The following is a 16,583-nucleotide window of genomic DNA, read 5'->3' as shown; positions in this document are numbered from 1 at the left end:
CTATCAAGCCTATTCTTGCTGCTTCTACTTATTTGCTTTTATAGGTATTATGAGAACGTTCAGGTTGAAGAAAAGTTATACTTAGTTAGACAAACACATGAATTTTCAGTTTGTTTGCATTTAAAACTTTCCTTTCTGCTGATCCTGTTTGGTGAAGCTGGGGGACAATATCCCAAATCGCAAGTACTATACCCTAGAGGAAAACCTGTTTTTTGTGCATAATTTTGAAACTGCGATTCTATTCTTTAATTCTGATTGATGGTCTTTTTACTCCTTTCTGAATGATTGATTAGAGTGCTCTATCTTTTCTTCTTCACGAGGTGGGATGGCTTTATAATTTTGTGTCCAGCTGCATGGTTAGTTGATAACTTGAGCAAGATTATTATACTTTAAGGCTACTGAGCATTAAAGTCTAGATGCTCAGCCTCCAGCTTAAACAAAGTTTTCCACCTTGAAGTAAACTCCTCTTGTGCTTTTGAGCCTGCATAGATGGTTTTATTCTTGTTAATTCAAAGTGATGACCCTAGAATTGTGTCCTTTGTTGCCTCATGCTTTACCATGTTACACTTTGTCCAATTAATCATCTCTCAAGGCAGATATGGAGATCCTTGTAACTAGCAGCGACTCTGATTTCTATCTTTTCCTTCTCAATTTCACAATATTTTGACTGGCTATCTAGCTAGGTTTCCAAGTTTCAAAGATAACCACGACTTTTGGTTGGTTTTCAATGTGATGCTTACGACCAGTTACAAACCCTTGATGATTCTAAACCATTTAGACTTAAATTATTAGGTAAATTGCTGCTTTGCTGAGTATTAGAATCTACAGCAAAGGTGTTGAAAGTCTTTATCTTTATGTATATAAAAATGAGCTTAGTGTATTAGAATTATTCAGTAGTTGCATAGAAGCTGTGCTCTTAAGTAGGTTATGCATCTGATGTAGTAAACTTGTTCTGTTTAGTGTTGTAATGTCAAAATACAGGTATGCGGTTTATTGTTTCTAAACCCAGATTGATGCTTGTAGTTAGATCCTATTGAGATGAGGCCACTAATTGCCACTGTATTGTTCTTCCAGATATCTATCTAGTGGGAACAGTAATGCTGGTGTTTGGAATGGGTCTTTATGAGCTCTTTGTTTGCAACCTTGATATTGCAAAAACACAATCGAAGGAAAAGGCCACATCAACATCAAATCTCTTTGGATTGTTTGCTTTAAAGGTCAGTCAAATTTTTTTTTCTTTTATCTTCCTAGTTTTGGTCATGAGGATCTTTTATACTACTTGATTGTGAGATTTAATTAATTGGTGGAAGAAAGAAAAACACTTGTGGAAAATTCGAAGTTATCACATTCATGTAGTAGCTTGTGAATATAATTTCATTTGTACCAGGAACGACCAAGATGGTTGGAAATAAAATCAGTGAGTGAACTGAAAACCAAACTTGGGCATGTAATAGTGATGCTTCTTCTGATAGGATTTTTTGACAAGTGCAAGAAGGCTGTAATACACTCTACACTGGATTTGCTTTGCTTCTCAGCTTCTGTCCTACTATCGTCCGGTTGCCTATTTTTGCTATCTAAGCTTAATGGCTCTACATGAGACTTGATCCTTCTCTTCTCTTCTCTTCTGTTTCATTCAGTAAAGAGGATAGTTAGGCAAAGCTATGTATGTAAGATATATGTTAGAAACAAGGAGTGGTTCCTGCTTGTTTGTTACTACACGTACTGATGTATGCATTGGGATGTATTATTTGTAGACTATAGATATAATAAAACATATTTGAAAAGTATCTTATCTGATTGTTTGAAGAGGTTGGATGACACTAAAGTAGTTGATTAGTTATAGACAACGGAAATATATATAGCTTGGTGGATGGGTAGTTTCCTAATTTCTCCTTCGCTTAACATTTCTTCCAATTCCAAGCAATGAATTCTCAAAACAACTGTTTGGAAGAGAAGCTCAATCACTGCAAGCAAGCAGAGGAGCCGGGATCCCTGCCTCCGCCTAAATCCTCTATCTTCCATGCCACAACAAACATAAAAGTGAGCTTTTCAGAAGTTGGATCTCAGGCTGTGTTTCTCGGACTTGCTGCACTTAACTGCCTCTTGCCATTCGCTCAAATCAAATCACAATAGTTCATTCTGTAAATTCTTCTTACATTTTTTTTTTTTATTTCAATTGTGTCTTATTCTATAAAAATTTATCATTTTTACAAAAATTTCAAAATTAAAATTTATTATTTGATAAATGTTGAACTATTATTAGATTAATAGAAATATGCTCACCTCAAATAACTGTGATTAAAATTTTATTTTCAATTTTTTTAATGATTAAAATATAAAGCGGGTAATATTTCAGTAACCATGTAAGTTGTCCTATTAAATAATATGATTTTTGGTAATGGGAACGAAAATTTTAATATGAGACTCAAGAGCCTACCCCCTTAGCCCATTCACTTCGCCCCTGTTTTCGTTCCCATAACCAAAAATCACCCAAAATTCTCATTTATATGTTATCATTATTTCTGCTGTCTAATGTGGATTCGGAAGGAAGAAGATGTCTGTAATGAATGGAGGAGCGTCCCATGGAGAAGCTTGGAAAGCTCATGCCTCCATGGCGTTGGTGCAGCTCATGCATGGAGGCTATCACGTAATTACCAAAGTAGCCCTCAATGTTGGTGTCAACCAGCTTGTCTTCTGCGCCTTCCGCGATGTTCTTGCTCTCTCTCTTCTTGCCCCCATCGCCTATGTTCATGAAAAGTATGACCCTTTTTTTTTCTGTATTTAACTCTGCTTCTTCTCCGCTACCATTTTAGATAAAATGGGCCATTTTCTTTTCTCCTTTTTGCATCCGTTTCTCACAGAGATGAAACTGACCTGGTATCGTGATTGATCTTACTAATCGACCTGTTCTCATCTCATTAAAATTATCTACATGTATCAACAACTGAATTGATAACCGTAGTTTGCTTGTTTGCTGACTCGTCCAACTAATTCCTGTAATTTTTAGTCAATTCTCAATCTGGCATCTCTGTTGATCATATGATATGTACTCACAATTTGGTTTTCTGAACGCTTGGATTGAAAATATAACTTGTGGATGATGATGTTTCACTTTCCGGTAGAAGTATTCGACCTCCTATGACCAAACGCCTCCTCCTGTCTTTCTTCTTTCTTGGGTTAACTGGGTGAGTATTGCTTCTCTCTGGCAATATAATATCTAATAAATTCCGCCTCTAAAAACTTCCTGCCACCCAACTTATCCGGCTTTTGGTTAACTGGAAAAGGATTTTCGCCAACCAGCTTTTATTTCTCATTGGTCTAAGCCTTACGAATCCAACTTATGCTGCTGCCATACAGCCTTCGGTTCCAGTCTTTGCCTTTCTCTTGGCTGTAATGATGGGGTAATGGCATTATGCACTATACTTTTTCTTCTAAAAAAGAATCTTTTTTTTTTTGGTTCATTTATATATTTTAATGTCTCTATTACTTTTTGCCATAATTTATTTGAAAATCTACATGCAGTACAGAAAGAGTGACTTGGCTAAGCATTGAAGGTCAAGCCAAGGTTGGAGGTACCCTAATCTGTGCTTCTGGTGCAATATTAATGGTTCTGTTTCGTGGTCCAGCCTTGCTTGGACAGATGGATGCAGACTTTGCTGATCAAAATGACATCAGTGCCAGGAGTCAACCAGAAGGTGCTGGATGGCTTATTTCTAGTCTCCTCGCATTTGGGCTTGAACATTGGCATGTTGGAGTTTTATGCTTGATTGGGAACTGTATGTGCATGGCTGCTTTCCTGGTCATTCAGGTAGGCCATTGCATGGCTGATATACGGATACTTATTTATTATTTTCTCTTCTTTTTTTATCACTCCTATTAACTAATCTTATATAGGATCCTACCACCTCCACCCCCCAAAGAAAAGATTATATAATTAGATTTGTCTTGTTTATAGCCAACACTTTTTACGAAGCATTTCGTATGGGTTTCAATTTCAGCTTTGGAAATGCCTTCAGGTCCATTACAAGGCTTTGCGATGCATGTTTTAACCATATTTTTGAGCAGCTCTCTTTGGTCCTTTATGCCTGTATTTGGTTGGAAAGCACGAAATATGCAACATCTACTATTTTCTTAGTGGTTGTCACAAGTAGTGATGGGAATGAATCTTGTAGAATTTCATCGATGAAAACTATATTAAATTTCATGGAAAACAGTGCTCACTTATTTCATCATTTTGCAACTATATTATAGATTGAACTTTGCTTGTATATTTCGTTGTAATTAATACTTTTTAACACTTCCATTCCAGGCTCCAATTTTGGCCAAGTATCCTGCCAACATTTCTGTCACCGCGTTATCCTATTGTTTTGGTGCTGTATTGATAGTAGCAACAGCATTGATTATGACGAATGAATCAACAGACTGGAGTCTAACACAGTCTGAGCTTTTTGCAGTCTTGTATGCTGTAAGTTTGTCGTTGATGTTATGTCATTGCAAATCTTAAATAAGTTTTGGAAGTTAATTTCTTAGCCATTATCAATGTGATGGCTTTATCAGGATGTTTGAAATGGTATTTGATGAGGATGCACATTTTTAAACCTTTGGGGACACTGCTTGAGATGCTAGTTTAATGACCAAGGCCAAACTATAGGGACAGAAGAATAAGAGAAGTGTAAGAAAAGTTATCATAAATAGCAACTGGTGAGGCTCTTCCCATGTAAAGGGAAGTGCATGATTTCTTGCAGAGAGTAGTAGGGTAGACAGATTTCAATAAGAAAGTACCAATCATACAAAGAATTGGTGCTGTCCGTGGGGTCTGTAACTTGGACCTCTGAATGATGCTGGGAAAACGATTATTAAAGGCTTGGTATAACATTCACAGAAGTAACAATAATATGTTGTCCCTGATTGACTGGGTTATAATGAGTATAAAACATAGCTAAGCTACCTAATAGTTAAAGCTGAAACTGAGATGAAGGGTAATGCAGGGATTTGTTGCATCTGCTCTAAACTATGGACTGCTGACATGGTCGAACAAGATCTTCGGGCCTGCTTTAGTTGCTCTCTATAATCCACTTCAACCTGCAGCATCAGCCTTTCTGTCAAGAATTTTCCTTGGAAGTCCAATTTATTTGGGAAGGTTGGTTTTATTTCTGTTGCTACCAGGCTTGAGGCTTCCACTACAATCTAATCTGTTGCACTAAAAGTAGTTTGTGTTGCTCCAAAGGCTGAGGTGAACTTATTTGGTTTTGGTTTTGTTTTGCATATTATGGCAACAACAGTGTAATTGGGGGATTTCTAATAATTGCTGGTCTATACATGGTCACCTGGGCATCCTATTCCTATAGATACAGAGAAAGAGAAAATGGAAGGCACACTCCGGAGGGGGTTGGGTCCTTTGAAACTGTGATCAACAAAAATGCATAAATTAACAACTTTGGTTGGGGCCATCTCATCTGCTTCATCACAATAATCAAATTCAGTGGAGATGCATTCCCTCCCGCAGCCACAGCAGGCCACAGGTATTATCATTATTACTATTTACAAAGATCAACTTCAAATGGTGTCACACGGCAAGGCTTGCCGTCATAGGGGAAAAATTTTCAGTACGTACATATAATAGAGAAAGAGATTGATTGATTGATTAAATACGTTTAGTTTTAATGGGCGTGAAATTAGATTTTAGGAATGTATTACTCACTTTTTCTTTCGTTGATATATATTTAAATTTGATTTAGAGAGCGTGGGATTTCAGAGGATTTATTGTTTCACACCACTTTTTTATAATTGGATTAATAATTCGTTGGGACATTCTTCTTCTTAGTATTAGAGTGAGATTTGACGTTATGTTAGGTGTAGTGTATTTTGCTCATATTCATTCCACCTGATTCCAAGAGAACAACAACAATGATCTTATCCTTATTAACATTTTATGATTAAATCGACATCATATAATTCACTTAATATCAAGTGTTAGGGAACTGTGAGATGGACAAGTTGAGCAACAATATCAAGTGGAGGTGGTAATATAAGTAGGAAAGATGATTGAATAAATGAGACTGACGCCGTGCGTATGTATTTTTATACGTTTACGACAAGGCTGTTGCTAACGTATGGTGTTCACTTGTTTAGTTATTGTTATTTTGAGAAAAGAAGCGTTGCAGCTCAAAATATTTATACAAGCAAAATATCAGCAAACAACTAACTATTAAACCGTAATATTCCCCCGCAAGATGTGGCTACAAATGTTTGAAAAGCAGGACCATAAAGAGGTTTAGTAAAGATATCAGCCAACAGAAGAAAGACGTAGAAAACCACCTTCGATATGATTGGTACGTTGGTGAAATACGAGATTGTAGGCAATATGAAATGCAGCTTGATTTTCACGATATAAGGAAGCAATTAGTGTAATAATCTAAAAGGATGACAAAAACCACAACCAATAGCTTAGTTTGTGTTGATACGTTTCTAATTATTGTCTGAACAATAGCTTTACCGAATTTAGTTGAATTGAAGAAGAGCAGAACAAAGCAGAGATGGACAAGTTTGCATTGCATGATGATGATGGTGCTAATTCCGCTGCTCTTTTCTTTTTCTTGATTAAACAAACGCACTTCACATTCACGTTGTACATAAATTGAAATGAAGAGGAGCAGAACAAAGCAGAGATGGACAAGTTTGCACTGCATGATGATGATGGTGCTAATTCCGCTGCTCGTTTCTTTTTCTTCATTAAACAAACGCACTTCACATTCACGTTGTACATTACACAAAGAAGCATCTATGTTGGTAACTTACCCAAAGAAGAAAAAGAAAAATTCTTAACTACTACAGCAGGTAAACAAAAAAACAAAAGTGATTCTGTTCATAAATCATAATCCTGTTCCATACAGAACATGCACTGTGAACTACTGAGTTGAATCTCTCAGGTACACTAAATTCCTACCTACTACTGCAGGCAAACAAATATTATACATCAGAATACATCTTTTTTATACAATAAATCATCTGTATACCACTCTTTCTCTCTGCTTCTTGCTTGTTCACCCACTCAACTCAAGCATACATCTCCACTATATAAAGCAACATCATACATACTATGTACCCAGGGGCAACTTGCACTAGTAAAAAAAACAAACCAACTGCCGCCTAGTAGTAGTACTTATAGACTCTAATCAATGGGATATTCAACCTCTTCCAGTATTGTGATGCCAACCAACATATAACCGAAAAGTACACTACAAGAAAACAAACACGCTTGATAGGGGCTGTGTTAATGGCTTCAGGAAATAAAGACTTCATATGCTGTAGGATTCTAACGAAGCTGATAGTGATTATAGATGTTGAAAAACCAGTGATGACACCTGCTATTGTTTCCCACCTCCAATATCTAGCTCTCCCCTCACCCAAAAACCAAGACCGCAAAATCTTGGTGGATCTGATGCCATCAAAACAACAATAATTAAACAGAGGAAAGCAGCATTAACTCACCAAGACATCAAAACAGAGAAGTTCACAATATCTCCTACTCAAATATTCTGCAACCATGATCAGCAAAAGTAATTAACAGATAAGATTACTGCACATTAACTTAATGATGAAAATTAAGGCATAAAAACTTTTGCATCATTCTCAGCAAAATATCAACTGCAGTCTAAATCTAGAGAAATTATCCCATCTTCATTCAATTTTCACAAGTCCACCCGCTACCCTCTCTTTCTCTCTCACCTTTTTCATTTTTACCAGAATCCATTACCTTATTAGAATTTCTCTCCCCCAAACTTCAGAAAGAGCTCTGCTGCTGTTTGTCCCAGAATATGCACTACATCCAAAACAGTGTAATAACTTCAGCTCTGCACTCATCATGTGATCCCAAGGGTAAAAAACTAACTAGAAACTCAAGTTCAAAATAAAGGTGGACCAAAATGCAAATCTAGTTCATCCCAACCAAACAATTTAACGACCAGAAAAGCACATTGTTAAGAAGCAGCTACCGAAAACAACTTCCTGCAACTATATAAAATAAAATGTAAATGAAACTAAGTAGTAAACTCACATTATTAAATATCGCTTTATCATTTCAATTGAGGATGGATGTTTTGCTTGGCAACTGAAAAAACCATCATCATACAACTTTACTGTGGAAATACCTAATATATACCAGCAGTCGTAGGTTTCATTAACCTGAAAGAGGGGACTGATTAGATAGATTTACATAAAATTGCACTTAAAAAATCTGGTCTGCACATGATCATAAGGAACAACCGGAACTTGAAAAAGCTACCTTAAACTTATCTTTGGTCAACCAAGCAGCACCAAAGTTAGGTCTGCAACTAAGCGGAAGAGCTTCATTCGGTGCCTCTGTAAAGGCAAGTTGCGTCTGACCCAAAGAGTGGTCTCTGTACTCCACCTGCAATCGTTACGCAATAGTATAAAAATAGAGATATTTTAGAGTGCCTAATATTGATGCCTTCCTCTTTCACAAATCTTTTCAGTAATACAGCTAAATTACAAGATTTGGCAAATCCCAAAACCAATCAATATACCATTCTTAGGAAAATATTCAAGTAGAAAGCAAATATTATATAATAATGGCAAAATAATCAAGATGAAATTTTGCCACAATCAAGAACACCCATATTTTGCAACCAAAAAAAAAAAACAGTTGAGCTAATGACTTAAATTAGATATAATGTTACCTTGAACACTGAGGTCCAGTAATAATCATAACGGCATCTAAATTTGCTCCTTTCGAAAGGATAAAACACATGCTTTGCTTTATAATTCAATAATCCAAGCTCGCAAACCTTCGATGACCTAATATCCACACCTGATTTAAAATAAGAAAAAAAAAATAGCAAAAGAGGCAAGCTTGCATTACCTCGATATAACCGAAAAAAACATAGTAATCGATAAGAAATAAATATCAATTTTGAAAAAATAATCAAAATATGATACAAAGAGAAGTCGAAGTTTTGATTAGTAAAGAGAAACCGAGAGAAGCATACTGCTAGAGACTATCTTGCACTGTGTGGGGATGGAGATGGGATTCGAAATTGAGAGTTCCCCCATGAAAATGGCAAGAAGTCCGACTAAGAATGATAAGGAAAAGACAGCGAAGATGGGGAAGAGAAGGGCAAAAGCGATTCGAAGTAACATGTAGCGAAAACCCTTGTTACCATTATCGGGGAGTTCTTGAGAATCCATACACTCAAAAGCGCAAATTAACAGAAGCTAGACGGTTTTCCTGTAAGTGGACCGGTCACCGGGACCATTTATCCGGTGATCGGAGACTTTTGTAGAGTCAGAACTGAGAAAAATAAAGAGAGCACGCTGCGCTAGGGATCCTAGCGTTTTTAGAGAGTTTTTTTTTTTCTTTTAAAATAAAAAAATTTAAGCCGACCGGCGGATTTTGAAGAGAAAAAACGAAAACAGATCTAGCTAGAGATTTGAAACTTCTATATATTTTTGTTATATGAAATTATAAAAGGAAAAAAGTCCAAATATTTGTTGGATCATAAGAAAAATAGCAACATCATATTAACTCAATCCAACTCTTAAATAATATAATTCATGACACAACCGGTAAAAAATAATTTTATAATAAATATTTTTATAAAAATTATACTAAAATAAAATTGATTAAATTAAAGTTTTTAAAACCATAATGAGTTGTGTTCGAATTCATTAAAGTGTCACAAAAATCCCTCTATTATGTTGAGAAGTTCATTTTAATCCCTCTACTTTGTAAAGTAACGTTTTAATCCTTAAATGTTTGAAAACATAGCAAGGTTAAAAATGTTTAATTGACTTAAAAATGAATAAGATGTCATAAAGTTAGTTGGTAAGTTATATTAAAAATCTGGCATGAAAAAACCTTGCCTGATATTTACGGATTAGCTAACTTGTACCCATTGAATTTGAAGACTTGTGATATCAGTATAACGCCTCAAAATTCTCAGTATAACACTTGATGGTGTTCCGAGTTCGTGTTCATCGAATTGATGAGTAATCTTGGAAATCTGCATAGAGGATGGTGAACGAAAATGTGATCTTCGTCTCAGAAAAAATCATATATAAACAAATAATTTCCCTTAATCTTTTATCATAGGTGTTTGAATCTAATATCCATATAGTATTTAAGAAAGTCTAGAGCTACGTTAACAGCAAGAGCCTAGAGATTTTGGTTTTCAAGGTTAAGACTTACGAGGCAGGGAAACAAAATTTTGATTTTAAATTATAATTAATACAAAAGGCAATTTTACTCGCTCAGAATCATAAATAACCTGTAACTTACACCTTGTATTACATCTTGTATTCAATACAAAATAATATTTGACCAAACATACGTCCCAAAAGACCAAGGTCTTCCTCTGCACAGTATACAAAATTAGCCTAGCAGGTTGGATTACTCGATACGAAAATTTTCACAATTAAAATCATGTTAGAATTCCGAAATATTGCATAATCGTTCCAAAACAAAAAGCAATAGCTAATGCGTAGAACAAACGTCTCTATTTCATAACCGAAACAGAAAACCAAGTATTATATTACCACGAAAGCACTCAAACAGCGTTCATTTCCATAAAAGAAAATTATTTGGACTCCGATTACACATACATAACAATAAACCAAGATGCTGGGCCACCACCCATCTCACCCCACTACTTTTCTGGTAAAACTTCCTCCAGACTGTATCTGTTGGGTTGGTCTAAGAAACATGTCATTCTTAGATTGCGCAGTCCACTGTACCCCAGCTTTCATTGCTGCTGGCCTTTGCCTGCGATTTACAATGGTCACATTTGCCAACTTCTCCACTACATCCGAAGCTCCAACAGTAGTTCTATGCTTGCCGATGGACACTGCAATTCATTTTCTAATTTCAAATATCAAACAAGACTAGACTGATAAAAAAACAGGCTCTTGGAAACTTTCCATCCAACAACCAGATCCAGTAAACAGCAGCCAGGAAACTTGATTTATATTACATATACATAAGTATATATGTAGGTTGCATATTTCATATTCTCCATGGACTGGTAATATTCAGATACAAATAGTCATGGCATGGTTGAATCCAGATTTTTTTTTTTTAAATCAAACTTCATATAGCAAAGACTTACTTGGACTCTTTCTTCCAGGTGGTCGATACCTTGTTTGTTTCACAGTGTTCTTCAAGGATTTATGATCACTCTTATTCATACGTTTAAGAGAAGGAAAACAAAACAAGATCATTTTTAGACACAATGTACAGAAAATACTACTAGAGAAGCAAAACCACTAAGAAACATTCCATGATAAATAAAATTACCTGATTAACCATCTCCAGCTTGCGTTGCACACCTGCAATAATTAATGATAATTAGAAATCCACTATGTATGATCATCTAGGAAATAAACAGCACAATAGACAAGGGTAAAAACTAGATCAAGCTCTCCATAACAAATATCATTAGTAAACTATTTAAGCATTAGTACATATTCTACAATCTATCACCTGTGATTGTGCCCATAGATGCATTTGACTTCAGAGAAAGATTGCCAGTGAGCCCTGCATTCGGTAGAACCCCAGAAAACCTCCTAGCTGATTGCTGCTCCAATTTTTGTCTCACCCCAACTACAAGCATGCAAATTAGAGATTAGCCATATAATAACCAAATAACAAAACCCCTCCAGAATAAAGGACAAAAATGGCTGTATATTAGAACAAACCAGGTGGAGGAGTTCTAGAAACAGCTGCTCTAGGACGTAGAGAGGGTGGAACATAAAGGCAACTCTGCACATCATAAGGAAGCCTAATGGTCAAGCACTTGCTACAACATAAATGTCATTTGACCTCATAAACGAACAAATAGAAACATTATTAACACACACAAAAAGAAACTACCTGAAAGAAAGGATGTTGAAGGGCCTCAGCAGCAGTTGGCCTTCTGCAAGGATCCAACGAACAGAGAGACTAAAAACAAACAGCAAAGAATATGTCAATTTGCCTTCAAACAATCCAAATATTAATAAACATAACAGAAAGCTCTTCCTGCAGCCGGATGAGGGTGGAAAGGAATAAAAACCAATAGTCAGTAGAATGCACTCAACTGTAATAAGGTTTATTGCATCATGACTTGCTGATGGAATCAACACAGACAGATGTGTCCCATCGAACTTCCATGTCCAATAACAGAAGTTGAAAAGTATTTTAGATACTATACACTCACAAGAAAATCCATATGAAACAATTTGAGAGAGAAATACCTGCGGGAACTGGTAGTTTATAGTTCTTGCAAGATTAAGCCCATCTGGCCATGAATCTTCAGTTGGAGTGCCTACTACACTGCAAATTTTGTAAATTTCATCTGCTTCACTGCACACATAATAGTAATGAAGGGTTAGCAGCAATCCTGTGACTAGCCAGGCAAATATCTGCTACTGCCACAAAATAGAAAACATAATTGAATACCATCTAATACCTACAAAAATGCATGGTAATGTATGGTCTTGAGAAGGCACTAGTAAGTAAACACAGAATAATGATAGAAATAACAACAAACCTTGTGCCAGGAAAAAGAGGATGTAAGGTGAACAACTCAGCCATGATTGCACCCATCGCCCACATATCTATAACCAAGGAGAAAAACCATAATTAACAAGGGCTGTCGCCACTTTTTTCTTAAGTGATTCTCTATTGATTAAACAGAAAACACACCAACTTTTGAAGTGTATAGGTATGATTGAAGAAGTACTTCAGGGGCACGATACCTAAAAAGGAAACCCAAGGCTTAGAGTTAGAACGAATATAAAAATAAAAAATAAAAAAAGGTGAAAAAACCACTAATTCTCAGTATCAAACCTACCAGCGTGTTGAGACATACTCGGTGTACGGTGGACGTGAGCTTATTTCACGAGCAAGACCAAAATCAGCTATTTTGATTATATCTTTAGTAACCAACAAATTCTCTGGAAAGAAAAAGGCAGTTACAGAATATTCCTCTTGAGTAAATTAACAAAAACATGAATTTCACTAAAAAAATGAATAAACACAATACCAGGCTTTAGGTCACGATGAAAATAACCACGCTGGTGCATGTATGCAAGACCTTGAAAGACTTGGAAGCACCAATTTCTAATGTCAACTTCTGAAAAAAGCTTTTCCCTGTCTTTCATAAGTTGGTATAGGTTGCATTCCTGGAAAATTTTCATGCTTTCAGTAAAATAACTTAACTCCCAATAATTAAAAGCATGTTATAGTAAAAAACAGATAGGTTACCAACCATATATTCAAACACAAAGTATAGAATGTCATTTTCCCTAATGACCTCCTTAAGCTTCACAATATTGGGATGATTCATTCTCCGCAGTGACTGTCAAAAGAAACATACAATCATGTATAAGAAAGGGGGGGTAAGAGCAAAACCTGAAAATCCAACTCATATTACCTTAACTTCTCTCAGATTCACACACTCTTCCCATGAGTAATATTTCTTCTTCATTTTCTTAATTGCAACCTTCAGAACAGGAAATAGTTAATTGAAAAAAATACACCGATATCAACATATTAGAAGAAACAAGTTCACAAATCAAATGAATAAAATCTTAGGAATACTCACAACTTCACCAGAGAGCCTATTAATAGCTCGCCAAACAGTACCAAATGTTCCATCACCAACTTCCTTAATTAATTTGTACCTAATATCATTGAAATATTGATAAGAAAAAAATTATCATGCATAGAAAAATTATTGACAAGTATATCACAGGATAAACAACTTACCTCTCCATTGCCTAGCAGAACAAAGAGTAGCTCTTTCTTTATTCAAGAGAGGTATGAGAACCAACAATACCCATGTGACATTTATCTTCAGTAGAAGATTGCTTGTATTAAATCAAACTATAGAACATTATAGAAAAGAAATGCGTAGCAGATCAACTAAATCCACCAGAGGTTTTAAGGTGGATGGGCCTCACAGCATAGTTTGGTACTAAACCCACAGCTTCAAGATGAAAATAATGCATCAACAGAAGTTATACATGAGCTCCACAAAACATACTGATTTGAACCAACCAGAATGGTTGCTTCAGCCAACATAAAGGATGCCAAGCTCAAGGTGCTCTTTGCCCAATTCAGAAGCTTAATTGCAATTAACGTATATACTAAGAACAAACTCTTGTAGGTAAACCACCATCACATCACTAATCAGGAGCAACAATAGAAAATTAATCAAGTACTACACCAGCTAATGCTTAGTAAGCAACTTCTAAATGTCTACTGTGAGAGCTCAGCCCTGTGATAATTGACAAGAAAATAGAAAAATAAAGTAAAGGTCACAAAATGAACAAAAGTTAATACTTAATAGATATGGGGAAAGATAATCATGTAAGCATATATTGTGTATACCTGGAAGGTGTTTTCGCAAAATCTTTGACCAAATGTTGTATCAGCAAAGCACTGCCAAGAAAATTGTTTTAGAACCTTACTATCTATTTTCAGTCAAATGGAGAAAGACAAAATACCTTACTTGCAGAAGTGCGATCTAACACCTATCGCTGAAAAAACTTGCATTACGCTTCCTGCTTTGGGTATTAAAAAGAGACTGGGCACTAAGTGCAATTGACAAATGAAACCAAGAGAAAATCTCCATGGATGATAAACCGCCAGTCAAGTACTTCTTGGAATGAAAACATCCGGAAAAGGTAGCAATTTGACCAGAAGCACACTTGTTCCATGTCTTGAAAAGGAAACTAAATCCTTTTAAATCCAAGCCCGGTGCAATCTAACATTAAAACATCAATTGAAATTTGAGTCAAGATGAGTCTTATAGAAGCAGATAATCTAATATGATAAACTCTATTAGGAATAGTAAAATAGTACAAGATCATGGTATAATTGGTAAATAATCTAGAAAGGGACCGAGTTGCCATGAAATAAGACGCAGTGATTCAATCATATCTCATGCAATTATGTGGAAAAAGTGAAAAAAATGAATATCCATCCCAGAAAGCGAATTCAAGACAAAAATCAACCAACCTAAACCACTAGCGACTCATCAGATCAAGATAAAATCAATGCCCAGTTCTATATAACAGCAATCCATTAGGAAACCCCGTGAAACGAGCATCACGAAAAAAAATTCAACGAATCAATTCAGGAAAGGTCGACAAATGCAAATAAATTTCTTCTAAATAAAAGGGGCAAACCCTAATAAACTAGTAAACTGAAATCTATGAAGCCAAACTAGTTCCTAATTATTAAACAGGCAAAAAAATTCTAAAGAGAAACTCTAATCTAACCCTAGACATTTAAGAGAGAGAGAAGATGAGGTCGGATCAGATCCAAGTTATGAATTAGAAAGAAAAAGAAAAGGATGAGAGAAGAGAAGAGAAGAGATACCTTAAAACCAAGTGGCATAAGCACCGTCGCCGAGGACGGGAAGAGGTGGAATCCAGAGTTTCGCTATTTCTCCGTCTCCCTAAGAAGCAAAAATTAGCACAATTTTTTGTATTTTTGATGCTTAGCTTTGTGTTTGGGAATTGAAGGGAAATATCTATTCTTCTTTAAATACTGACGTTGGTAGGGTCGGGGCAGTTGTTGCTCTCGTCTTGTCACGTGTGAACCAAGAAGAGAAAACGCTTGTATTTCGCTCGTTTGCCAGCCGCTTCTCTACGCTACGCCCTACTCTATTATGTTGAGCTCGTATGATGGACGCTCTGGTGTCTGAATCTCCTTGACTGGGATTTGGGACAACATTCCCACGCGTCCAACCTCTATTCCTTTTCTTTCCTTTCATATCTCTACAACAAAATGACTTCCAACCAAATTTCTGGTTAGTTTGTTATTGTTTTCGTGAACTTTTCTTTTAATGTACAGATCATGGATATCATTCATAATATTATGTTACGGACAATTAACTTTGTTATAAGTAGCTCAACCGACCAGGTTTTGCCACCACAACCTCATCAATGCAATTATCTCAAATGTTTCAACTTTGTCAAGGGTAACAATTCACCGGGATCAGATCCCATTAACCACGTTCGCATAATATGTAGAGTTCCTTTAACCTACTTCATCAAAGACAAGTGTTGTGCATTTCCTTACATAGTTTACACGTTAGACCTTACTTAACTTGTCTCCATCTCATCACTACCCACCAAGAAGGTTATTGTGTCTCCTCAAATGGTAATCATGATAGAACTTGCACCATAAGCGTGTTAAGACCCCAAGTTAAGAAAGGGTCACCATCACCTAAAAATACCTATCTCTAACTTTGGGGAGAGATCCTTTTTCTTTATCCTTTTCAACCTCTTAATTAGACCAATAACACCTTAACTTCTTTACAATTCTTCGCATACCACTATGTGAATTGTCTTCCAAGCCTCCTACATTTTCTTCCCCTCAACAATTTGGTGTGGTGAGTATGGATCAAATATAGCTTATCCCAATGAGTACGACCCTGAAAACCAAACAACATTTACAAATCCTTCCACCCAACAAGCTGGTCAAGCTAGTTCCCCACAAGCGACCTATAACCCTTATGTGGATGTTTATAGAAGATGGATTCACCCATAACATGCTTATGTCAATTTTCCTCCTC

General features: G+C 36.0%; 4 protein-coding genes across 6 annotated transcripts; 2 read left to right on the top strand and 2 right to left on the bottom strand.

The window, feature by feature from the left end:
- Window positions 1-1,073: 1,073 nt before the first annotated feature.
- LOC105789405 (uncharacterized) lies at window positions 1,074-1,787 on the top strand. The gene is made up of 2 exons (XM_052627755.1): window positions 1,074-1,217; window positions 1,388-1,787. The coding sequence occupies exons 1-2, from the start codon at window positions 1,098-1,100 to the stop codon at window positions 1,595-1,597; spliced, it is 330 nt and encodes a 109-aa protein (XP_052483715.1). The 5' UTR covers window positions 1,074-1,097; the 3' UTR covers window positions 1,598-1,787.
- Window positions 1,788-1,921: 134 nt separating this feature from the next.
- LOC105789404 (WAT1-related protein At4g19185) lies at window positions 1,922-5,870 on the top strand. The gene is made up of 7 exons (XM_012616787.2): window positions 1,922-2,757; window positions 3,123-3,185; window positions 3,285-3,401; window positions 3,523-3,808; window positions 4,310-4,465; window positions 4,989-5,140; window positions 5,283-5,870. The coding sequence occupies exons 1-7, from the start codon at window positions 2,555-2,557 to the stop codon at window positions 5,425-5,427; spliced, it is 1,122 nt and encodes a 373-aa protein (XP_012472241.1). The 5' UTR covers window positions 1,922-2,554; the 3' UTR covers window positions 5,428-5,870.
- Window positions 5,871-6,838: 968 nt separating this feature from the next.
- Window positions 6,839-9,509, bottom strand: LOC105789406 (uncharacterized). 2 transcript variants are annotated; one of them, XM_012616791.2, is made up of 6 exons: window positions 9,009-9,508; window positions 8,700-8,830; window positions 8,285-8,410; window positions 8,057-8,184; window positions 7,757-7,822; window positions 6,839-7,438 (listed from the first exon to the last, which is right to left on the bottom strand). In XM_012616791.2, exons 1-6 carry the CDS (start codon window positions 9,205-9,207, stop codon window positions 7,150-7,152), a joined length of 939 nt encoding a protein of 312 aa, XP_012472245.1. In that variant the 5' UTR covers window positions 9,208-9,508; the 3' UTR covers window positions 6,839-7,149. The 2 variants fall into 2 exon arrangements, with proteins under 2 accessions (XP_012472245.1, XP_012472247.1); XM_012616793.2 differs by lacking the exon at window positions 7,757-7,822 and having other exon boundaries at window positions 9,009-9,509.
- Window positions 9,510-10,517: 1,008 nt separating this feature from the next.
- On the bottom strand, window positions 10,518-15,546 carry LOC105789403 (cyclin-dependent kinase F-4). Of its 2 annotated transcripts, XM_012616786.2 has the most exons (19): window positions 15,383-15,546; window positions 14,511-14,765; window positions 14,390-14,440; window positions 13,766-14,276; window positions 13,602-13,680; window positions 13,431-13,499; window positions 13,266-13,355; window positions 13,041-13,179; window positions 12,849-12,951; window positions 12,701-12,753; window positions 12,546-12,612; window positions 12,250-12,358; window positions 12,094-12,159; window positions 11,888-11,956; window positions 11,713-11,776; window positions 11,498-11,617; window positions 11,312-11,343; window positions 11,124-11,193; window positions 10,518-10,862 (listed from the first exon to the last, which is right to left on the bottom strand). In XM_012616786.2, the coding sequence occupies exons 4-19, from the start codon at window positions 13,771-13,773 to the stop codon at window positions 10,657-10,659; spliced, it is 1,344 nt and encodes a 447-aa protein (XP_012472240.1). In that variant the 5' UTR covers window positions 13,774-14,276; window positions 14,390-14,440; window positions 14,511-14,765; window positions 15,383-15,546; the 3' UTR covers window positions 10,518-10,656. The 2 variants fall into 2 exon arrangements, with proteins under 2 accessions (XP_012472240.1, XP_052483714.1); XM_052627754.1 differs by lacking the exon at window positions 12,094-12,159.
- Window positions 15,547-16,583: the final 1,037 nt, after the last annotated feature.

This window comes from Gossypium raimondii, chromosome 2, assembly GCF_025698545.1.
Source record: "Gossypium raimondii isolate GPD5lz chromosome 2, ASM2569854v1, whole genome shotgun sequence".
Taxonomy (NCBI): Eukaryota; Viridiplantae; Streptophyta; class Magnoliopsida; order Malvales; family Malvaceae; genus Gossypium; species Gossypium raimondii.
The sequence above is the reverse complement of the archived record's forward strand: the minus strand, read 5'-3'. Positions and strand labels throughout refer to the sequence as shown.